The 10869-nt window shown below is 35.2% G+C and overlaps 1 protein-coding gene across 5 annotated transcripts in view; it reads right to left on the bottom strand.

Moving 5' to 3' along the window:
* Positions 1–4054: 4054 nt before the first annotated feature.
* LOC18423411 (P-loop containing nucleoside triphosphate hydrolases superfamily protein) overlaps positions 4055–10869 on the bottom strand; it is a 58205-nt gene continuing 51390 nt past the window's right edge. For 3 of the 5 annotated variants that reach the window (XM_020672724.2, XM_088863880.1, XM_088863882.1), the window contains 8 exons: positions 10625–10707; positions 9746–10065; positions 9576–9667; positions 9350–9482; positions 7958–9159; positions 7574–7860; positions 5174–5338; positions 4582–5027 (listed from right to left, as the gene is read on the bottom strand). In XM_020672724.2, coding sequence (XP_020528383.1) covers positions 4895–5027; positions 5174–5338; positions 7574–7860; positions 7958–9159; positions 9350–9482; positions 9576–9667; positions 9746–10065; positions 10625–10707 — 2415 coding nt within the window. In that variant the 3' untranslated portion in view covers positions 4582–4894. Of the gene's footprint in view, positions 4475–4581; positions 5028–5173; positions 5339–7573; positions 7861–7957; positions 9160–9349; positions 9483–9575; positions 9668–9745; positions 10066–10624; positions 10708–10869 lie in introns of those variants that run through there. The other 2 variants (XR_016053380.1, XR_002282399.2) reach the window with 2 other exon arrangements.

Genomic DNA, 10869 nt, shown 5'->3' with positions numbered 1-10869 from the left:
ATGTCAAAGGTTACCACGTCATTAAAAATTTGGGATGACAATATACATTTTGAATCAACCCATAAAATACCAAACAACCTCCCAATCTCATCAAGCTAAACTCTATAAAAGAAGTTAGAGTCCAATTCATTCTTCGTATGCAACCAATTCCTAACAACATTACCTTCTTTCCCTTTCAGTTTTTTTCTTTTTCTAGTTATGTGATTCTCAAGACCTTTCTCAATGAAAGTGACATTTTTTGCCCTACCGGCCTCTTCAATAAAATAATCCATCATAACCCTAGACTTAGCAATAGAAGACTCCAATGTGTCAATCACCTTTTTCAATGCATTTGGTGTCTTTCCAATGTGTCAATCACCTTAGCCATGGAAGACTATAATGAGTCCAGAAAATCATGTTATTCTAAATCCAAGTTAATTTGCCTAAGAAATGCTTTTTGAGAAAGTAATGCCTAACAATTGTAATATACATTATAAACAAATCCAAGACCATCCGTTCGAAAAGTTGCTAAAAGCTTACAAATGAAATTTATCAAGGCAATGAAAACCTAGAGAGTATTTATTGAAGTCAAAATTTCTAAATTTAAGGAGAGAAAAAAGTATCATATGCATACCATATTTAAGGAGAGAAAAAAGTATCATATGCATACCAACAAAGAGTGTTTCTTTTTTGAGGAACCAACAAAGAGAGTACTATTTGCAAGAGAGAGAGAGAGATGAACAAAATAATATTAATGATACTAATAATAACATCAACTCAGAATCACAAATGTTCCACATCCATGCTCCACGGCAAATTCAAAAACATGATTTTTTTTTTTAATATTCATTTCTGAATAAATATTTTCTACTCATTAATTTCAAGTATTAGCAAATGTTACTAAACAAAAAAACAAAAAAGCAAGCAATCGATCTGCAAAAGAAAAACAAAAAACCAATCCAAAATTTTGTTCTACAATTACTTCAGGACTATATCAAAAATATATTAAAAAAAAAAAAAAAAACCAACAACAACAACAAAATAGAAACGAACTAAAACCACCCATTTTACCCAATGAACGATAAATAAAAATTCCACAAATCAAACCAAAATTAACAAAAAAATACTATAAAAAAATCAATTTCTATCAACAAGAAGGAAGAACAAAAGAACAAAATCAATTTACATTGAGGCAAGCCTTTTTGGTAATTTATTAAGTAAAAACTTTTTTCTACTTTTGCATCTAGCACTATAAAATAGGGGGCTTCATTTACAAATTCCACTATGGGATTGTTTTGGACATCAAAGAAAATATTTTGAGTTTATTCGTGATAAGGTTTGATTTAAACTATGATAAACTGAAATCACCTAATTTTTTAAACCAAATCCAAAATTTCATCTCTCGTATGTAGTTTTCTCTTCTATTTTCTCTGTCTGTGATTTCCTCACCCATTTTTGGTGTTTTATTAGAAAAAACGTAGGGTTTTATTGGAATTTTTTGATTTGGGATTTGAATAAAAAGTGTTGGTTTGGTTTGGGGAAAAGAGTTTTATTCTTGATTTGGGGTTAGAGTTCATTGAAAGATTGTGGGTTGGGCAACAGAGAAGAATTGTATGTGGCATAGAGAGAAAGCGAGAGAGCAAGGAAGAACTCACCTGGTTTGTTGAATAACTGCGTACGTGGCTTTGGCTTTGGCTTTAGCAGCAAGAAGCTTTACAGCGAGAGAAGAGGGCAACGGAGACAGAAGCATGAGCAAGACAGAAGGCTTCATAGAGAGAGGACAAGAGGCTTCGCAGAGCAGAGGGAGGGCGAGCGAGAGAGAGGGAAGATCACAGACCAGGGGAAGGAGGAAGAAAGGGGTAGATTGAACTTTCAGTGGGTTTGAAGCTTTTGTTTCGCACAAGTGTTTTTTTTTTTTTATTCAATCCTAGCCTCTCGTATCATCCTATATATATATATATATATGGGGGTCACTGTTGTACACCCATACACGAATGACCCAGATTGACGGTGAATCTAGGCCATCCGGTGGTCGACCTGACTTCAGGACCTCATTTCATGTTTAAATTTTTATTTTTTTTTCTACAAATTCAAATCACTTGAAATTTTAGGCATATGTCTTATCTAGGCGATCCTAAAAAAAAAAAGTAAAAAAAAAAAAACTGGTGAAAATCAAATTGATCAAAATACCCCCCGAAACGTTTTGGGGGTATTTTGATCAATTTATTTCATGTAAAAAAAAATTGATATTTTTCGTAGACTCTCCTTGTTTTTAAAAACACACGCCTAAAATTTCAATTAATTTGGATTTATAAAAAAACTTAATCTGTGATCGTCAGATCGGCCACAGAATGGCCCAAATTGAATCTGGATAAAAAATATACTTACTAAAAAAATATACTTACTAAAAAAATCCTACATGTATAAAACAAGGGGATATAAGTGTCCAGGATTTGTTAAGTACAATTATAAAATACTCTATAGTGTGAGCACCCTAACATAACCCTATGTGTATGTGATTATATATATATATATATATGAAAATTATCGTTAATATACCTTAATTTTAAGAAAATCGCAAAAAAAAAAACTCAACTTTTCAAAACCTCGCCCACACCCTTTTTCCTAATTTTCAGCAATTTCTGGAAGAAAATACCCATTACGGTAGTCTTTCTACCGTAATGCATTGCGACCATTACGGCAATTAAAATACCATTGTAAATAGAGACAGAATTGCGATACTTCTAGTACCGCAATAACATAACCAGCTATTACGGTACTTTAATTCCCGTAATAACATAGAGTATTACAGTAATTAAAGTACTGTAATAACATAGAGTATTATGGGAACTAAAAGACTGCAATATTTTAAAGTAATATTACGGTAATTTAAGTACCGTAACATTGCCCAACTCAATACAAAAGATTTTTTACTCTCTCAAGCCTACTATTTATTTACTCTCTCGATAAAAATCCATGCTAGTTGTAATTTTTCAAATCTAAAATTTTTAGGATATAATCTCTACTTAATTTTTATATGGTTGTCAAAATTTTAGAACAAAAACACGCTTAAATAGGTGTTTTCGAACGAGAGAGTAGATTCACATCGTGCTCCCATGGGAACATAGATTTTTTAAAAAGGGTAGCCCTGATATTAGCTTTGGTTTAAAGATTTTAAACTATTATGCGAATAGAAGGACCGTAGTACTTTAAAAGCTTCAAAGCTAATATCACGTATACCTTTTTCAAAAAAATCTATGTTTCCATGGGAGCACGATATGGATCTACTCCCTCACTCGAAAACACCTATTTAAGCGTGTTTTCATTCTAAACTTTTGAGAACCATATAAAAATTAAGTAGAGATTATATCCTAAAAACTTGAAATTTGAAAAATTAGAGCTAGCGTGGATTTTTGTCGAGGGAGTAAATAAATAGTAGGCTCGAGAGAATAAAAAATCTTTTGTACCATAATTCTATCCCTATTTACAACAGTATTTCAATTACCATAATGGTCGCAATACATTATTGTAAAACGAATACCGTAAAGGGTATTTTCATCCAGAAAATGCCAAAAATTGAGAAAAAAAGGTGTGGGCGAGGTTTTGAGAAATTTGGAGTTTTTTGTGATTTTCATAAAATTAAAGTTTATTCGCAATAATTTCCCATATATCTATCTATATATATATATATATATATATATATATATATATATATATATATATATATATATATATATTAGAATTTACACTCCATGAAAATTTTGGCCCCCTCTGGCCAAGCCATACAATAAAATAATTCAGAATTCATACTCGATGAAAATTTTGGATGCATTAGTCACTTATATTTAAATTTCGTATAAAATTACTGCGTTCTAATGATTTTAATATAAGTTTGTCCTAAAAGTGTACCCTATCGAAGCTGTCTTGCATGTTGGGTTTGTTGTTTTGGTATTGATTGACATGTTTGAGAGGTTCACTTACCTATCAGAATTACCACTTATATATCAGAACCAATAAATCGTAAAGGTTATCAATTGCTATTGAGAGGATATATCCAGTTTTGACAGGATCTTGCTTTGACAGTAAAATGTGTATATCCTGTTGGCATTAACGATTGCAAACCAATAATCTCTTTCCAACACAAAATGTCAAAGGAGCCGTTCATTTTTGCCTCTCATTACTGTTGGGCGCTCATCGCTTTCCTCTTTACTAGGGTAGGGGCCTCTACCCACTGACTCACCCAAAAAAAATACAAAAGCCCAAGGTCACTCAGGCCCACCAACCCCTTTGTCTAAGCAAAAAGACATCCTCCAGAGAACAATTATCCACAATTGTTACAAATGCAAACTCCACCTATAAAGTCATTGTCATCCAAGCATGGTCAGAACAGTGCAGTGACAACCGATGCAAACCCCGCTGCCTTAGGCCCCGGCGCTTCTAAATAACTTTGCGTGTCCTTCAATGGTTGATGCTAAAAATGAAAATGGCTGGTCAACTTTTCGGTTCGCAGGTAAATGCGAGGCAAAATAAAGAAAAATTAGTTTTTCATCCCAATTTAATCCAAAATTGGTGACTCTAAAAATAAAACATGAACGCACTATACATGTTAAGCATTCTCTTTATAACATTTGAATATCACATGACAGAAGAAAGATTATAATATAAATAAAATGCTGTAAAAGCCCCATCTGATTCACTTTCCATCCAGGAGGTAAATTAGATAAATGTAACATCCTTACATGAAGCTGAGGACTAAAACTTCCAATAAGCTTCAGGGGGAAGAATAGATAGATGGCAAGGAGCTCCTTAAGGCAACCATGTTTTTTTGCCTTCGCTAGACAAATTTCGTCAGAAAGATCTCAGCATCAGACAGGACAATTATGAACGCTTTGCATGGAGAGGAACTTAAAGATCCTCATGTCGTAACACCTCGCTCTATGGAAAGCCCTTTGACTTTCCCAAAGCCGCCATACTGGGCTAGCAAGTGCACATCTTCTGACGACAACTTGTATGGTCTGGTTGTCAAGTAGTTGCGAGAACGGCGAGCACTGCAATCAAAACCAATCTCATTAGCCAATGCTTCTTTTTTAAAATGATCACCTGTCAGATGCATTGTGACTTGTACAATACAGTTTGCCTCACTCCCTACTTACCGGTTAAACTGGCAAAACATAAGTAAGTTTTAATAAAATACCTGCGTCTTTTGAAATTCCCCTGAGACAGACGGGCAACCTCAGAGTTGGCAATTTGGCCCAAAAAGGATGAGTACTCGTGAAATTGTGCACCTTTCACTGACAAAATAGTTCTTGCAGGAACTAAAGACAGCAAGCAATCTGAAAGCCTAGATTGTAGACTCTCTCTGCAAACAAATAATGTAAGCACAATGCATCAAGTTGTGATACGCTCAGAGGTAAAGGAGATTAATAGAAAATTCTTCACATGGTCATATGAATGCAATATTAATATGATAGTTACATCCAAATGGTTGAGTATTTAGTTTCAGTGACAAAGTTAGGTGATTCACTTGTGACATCACAATTACGCAATGACAATGCTAAATCAGTTAATATAGAAAATTAAAAATGAATAAGACTGATGTGCCTGAGAAAATGTATGCTAGTAACAGTTCAAAAGAACAAGACGTAACTCTGAAAATTAGTACTAAAATTGAATCCATGCAAGTGTGTCTCTATATATAAATATATTATATATACTTATACATACATACATAGGAAGAGACTATGCAACACCTATAGGCGAAATGCTACAGCGATTTCGCCTATAGGGTCATCACCATCGGAAAAAATCGGACGGTGTGGATAAAACGACCGCCACGGACCTAGCATGTCCATGGCAGTACCGTCACAGACATGCTAGGTCTGTGACAGTCAAAAATTCACGAAGCGGGGCAAAACGACCGCCACGGACATTGCGTCGTCCATTGCGGGTCCTATCAACAACCACCACAGGCATAGCAATTCCGTGGAGGGGCGAAATACTATTCATTTTCCATATATATATATATATATATGGAAAACACTTCAAAAACACTCATGAGTGAAGTTCTATAGTACTTCACTCATGGCTCATCAGCTCACTCATGGCTCATCAGCGTCCAAAGTTCATCAAATGGTCACAATTGTTTGGTAGTAATTGAATTATAACAACTTTTATAGAAACTTGATTAACCTCAAATTTTGTGGGTTATGCACCTTAGTTGTTGATTTTTTTTTATTTTTTTATATCTGTTAACGTCATTTCTATGGTTGATAGTTTTAATCCAAACTTCCTTTATAGAAAATCCTAATGTTTCTAATAAGTTATAATATGTAGGCTTTCTATGCTATATTTCTATAAGATAAGATAGAATATTCACTATGTTGTTGATCTAATCTAAACGTTCCAATATAAAAATTCCTCAGTTTCTTAACAAATGGGAAAAGAGAAAATTTTCTTTCCCAGAAAATGAGAAAAGAGATATACATGAAAAAATCTAAATTGTAAGAATCAGAAGGGCCAAATCAGTATTCAAAAGGACACTTGCTTAATATATAGAATAGATTAAGGGTTTGGCATATCCTTGCTTAATATATAAAATACAGAGACACACACACACACTAATTAGAGGGAGAGAGAGAGTAGCTAATGAGCACATGAGTAGCAATTCACGTTTGACAGATAAAAAATTAAAGGGAAGATAATTTCTAAATACTTAATTCATATGAATTATTATAGTATACAATTTTATTTTATTTTTAAGTCATTCAATATTATTTTTGTACATTCTTATTCTCCTACCTAATTTTCCTTTCTACTCAATTTTCTATATTTCCTTCTTTCTTCGAGTTTATCAATCTTTTAAGTTCTTCCTAGTAAAGATTTCCTTTTTCCTGTAGTCAAGAAATGTATCTATCTTAATGAGATTATATCCTAGTGAGAAATAGTGGCAGGAGAGAGATATTAGAGGAGAGAGACAGGGAGATAAGATTTAGGGAAGACTTGACATGGGAGTCTTACTTTAGTAAACCTTTGAGAGAGAGAATCTAGGATTTGGTTGGAGTGAGAGATAGAGATAGGCTTTCTGAATATGCATAGACATAGACACTGAGAGTCCTAAACTTATTCCACTAACGAGAAATTTCACAAAATTGGAAAGCAAAACAGTTCATGGAGGGAAATAACCAAGGAGAGGAACCCATAAGAGTGAACGAGTGTGTGTGTGTGTGAATATTTTTTTTTTTTTTGAGTAAGAGTGTATGTGTGTATGAATTCAAAATTCCTCTAATACTAGTTATTTAGTACTTCCAGGTATGAATAAGATAACAGTTGAGAGGATGCTTAATAATTACAAAAAATTACAATTGAAAACACAAGAACATCAGACCCTATGCTTTTGTGAAATCAGGCAAGATGTTGATTGCTACTTGTGACTAACTAAGAAATTGAAATCTGGAAACCACTAATACAAGTCAAAGACATTATTAGCAACTTACAAATACAACAGAATAATACAAGCCACTGAAATAATTCAGACTATCACAAATTTCAGATTCTAGAACATGCTAGACTTGCTAGGGCCACGTGAGGATCCTACCTTTCACTTAAAATGTCCATTTTTGATGCCTGGATGGATGGATCTCTTTCAGCAGACGTATTGATTGTCTGCCGAGTTATCAGCTTCCCAAAAGCTGCCGTGTCAGAGCTGGCAGCCAACATTTCAGAAGCCAAATCTGTTTTCGTTTCATAACCCAGTTCAGAACCCATCACAGCAGACTCCTTTGCATAAAAGCAGATGCCATGGTGAGAAAGTGTAGATGCCATCTCCAACCTCTGATCATACCAAGACATAATATCCAGTTCCTCACATGGTGTCAAAAAATCCTGCACAATTGCGAGCCAGCTACACCATAAGATATCTATACATTTTCATAAAAACTCTAAAGAGATCTTCACCAGAACTAAATAGGAGCATTCTTACACTGCAGACCAATTGGCACGTAGTCAGCAGGACATCGGTTGCAGAAAAGAGGTCAATAAGTTCAAGGGTGGAATCTATTACTCTTGAAAGGGCTTGTACTTCTGAGGATAGATGCGATTTAAGATCCTCCTTGTGGCTTCGTAATTTCTTCCATGTCTCCAGGACTGAAAGTGTAGCATCTGGATGGCTAGAATCTCTGGCCATATTACATATGTTAAAATCTACACGGCTGCATTCATCCATCAATGGATATGCTCCATTTATGGTTTCTATTGGTTCCATTTTGGATTTGTCTAGCACCGCATTGCTAGTGACTGAATTAATGGCTGCCTCACAAGTATCTCCGAACACAGTTTCAGAAACCCTATCCAGTTCTATTTCGTAATTATCTGGATTATTTGTCTCTTGAAGGTTTTCAAGCTCCTCTAGGCAATGGGAAATTCCTTCCAAGGTAACAGCTACACTTGGAGAACAAAGTGAATCATCCACATTGTCAATTCTTGCCCCAAGAATGAATGACGATTCTGGGAAACAAGATATCTCTTTTGATGCAGTGAGGGTGCACATATCTAAATCCCTTACTCTCTTTAACCTTTTCAACCTCCTTGGATCAAATTTATCTGTTTTCTGGTTCTGCTTTGAATCAGGAGATGACAGAGTGCCAATACCTAAAGCTGACCTTCTAGAAAATGACCCATTGAATGGATCTTGAACCCATTCATTGCATGTATCCCTCTTTGGTGTTTCCAGAGGAGGTTGATCAGAAAGCGAACCATCTTCGGAGTCAGAAGTCACCATAGCTCGACGTCTACAATCACGAGGCAGTTGAATAGACTTGGTAGGGGTGCCTACAGCTTTAGACAATCCATCAAAATCATCAGACTGAGTTGAAAACAGCTCATTACCTTCATTGTCAGAGAAATTCCTGTTCAACAGCACCTCCTTTTTGGCATCTATAACCTCTTTCTCATCACTGAAATTCACTGAAGCATTAAGTTTCCCTTTGAGGGTAACCTTAATTGCCAAGACCTCTTCTATATTCCATACATTTTCTTTGACCAGAGACAGTGTATGGGAAATTTCCTCATGAACCATTGTAGACAATGGACAAGGAAAACCCCAAGGTATCACTTTCGGCAGTATATGATACCCAGCATCAAGATCAAAAGGTAGCGGCCTATACGTAGATGTCAACATCCTTTCTGCACAAGAGTATAGAGACTGGTGAGAAGTCAAGGACAATTGTACCATTCTCTACATAAAAGAAGTAAGCTATTGAACCTTTGAAATAAATAACATCACTTTGCAAGGCACAATACAAGTTGAATATCAAGAACAATAGGTGATGAATTCAAGAAGAGTTTTCTATTCAAAAATTTCACATATATATACCATATTGAAAGGATTTCTTCCCCTGGCACCAAAACTGCAGGAGCATGATTGTTCCCCTGATATCACCATGACAGCATCTGATTGAATGATTTATCAAGTGAGGTAAGACTTTTGCACCTTCTGCAACACAGATCTAGAGAGAAGGAAAGTCTCCCTTAGAATCATTATATAGCATAAGTAGTCGACGTAATGAAACCAATTGAAAGAGTTACAGTAAGTTCCATACCATATACACATGGCAAAGCAGCTCCACCAGGGATGGGAGCATGAAATTAATTGTCAATTTATTCAAGAGGAGCGGTAGATGAGGATCCTTCCCTGCAAAGTAATAAACTCAATTGGCGAACAAGGGTTTCAGGTAAAATGCAACACCAACCATCTGGTGAAGAAACTTACTGTTACTAGTGAGTATTATCGGCCGCTTCGCTGTCTCAGCAAGTTGCAATATAGCAGCTAGAAACCCACGGTCTTCATTGAAAATTGTATCGACATCCTCGAAGAGAATCAAAGATTTCTTACCGGTTTGACCACTAGAGCTTCTAATCTCTCTATTTTCTTCTGGCCCTTCCATTTCATTCCTGGTTGCATCCATACCGGTTTTGAACTCATGCACCTTTGCTTCAACCTTTGGTGCACCATTCCCATCGTTTCTTAATATGTCCTGGGAGGAACTTGTCCTAAGCTTGTTTGGTGAATATCTAAGATCCTCAACTGACCTGAAGATGAATGAGCAACTGTAGTTACAGAATGCTTTTCACTGAAGAAATGAAATGCAAGGAATTGAAACAAGATAACCATAAAACTGTCAGTTCACCTGGCTATGTTAGCATTATTAAAACTAACGGCAATGCGCACTAACAACATAATATCACTCATACAAATATTCCTTCACATTTCTTTGTGCAACAATTTCCAGGATGTCTTCATATTTCTATAGAAGAGCTATTCTGGATAACTCCCAAGAGAGATCAACTAATTTACTCGCCCAGTCAATATAAGAGTCTATCGAAGATTACTCCAATAAGGGAGTAATAACAATTCACATGACTCAAGTTAGTCCCTTTCTGTGATAGGGTTATTTCTTTTCTTGTCAACTGTAGACCTCTATGTTTACCAAAACTTTCTTGTAGTACAAATAATTTCTCCAAGAAGAAATATTGGTTAACTTCCTCAAGTGTGAGTTGGTGAGATAAATATATCCTTTTTAAATAAAGGATACACACATGAAAATAACAAATTCCCATAAAGTTGGAGAAAGAAGATCGTGCCACAAACCTTTTATGCAATCTATGAGATTCCACAGCCTCACCAAATTTTTGCTTCACCAATGATCCATTGCGCCAATCAGATGCACTCACCTACAAAATATACAAGAAAATAGATAGTCAATTCCAAAGAATTCAACTTTCCATGATGCTTCCAAAATTGACTATTTAAAAGCAAAAGTAATACAAAACGTGGATTGCAATTTGCAGATCTCATCATAAAATCCCAATTAGATACATTTTTGCGGAATATGG

This window comes from Amborella trichopoda, chromosome 4 (assembly GCF_054954075.1).
Source record: "Amborella trichopoda isolate Santa Cruz 75 chromosome 4, AtrichopodaSantaCruz75HAP2 v2.0, whole genome shotgun sequence".
Classification (NCBI taxonomy): Eukaryota; Viridiplantae; Streptophyta; class Magnoliopsida; order Amborellales; family Amborellaceae; genus Amborella; species Amborella trichopoda.
This window is presented reverse-complemented; position numbering and strand designations above follow the sequence as displayed.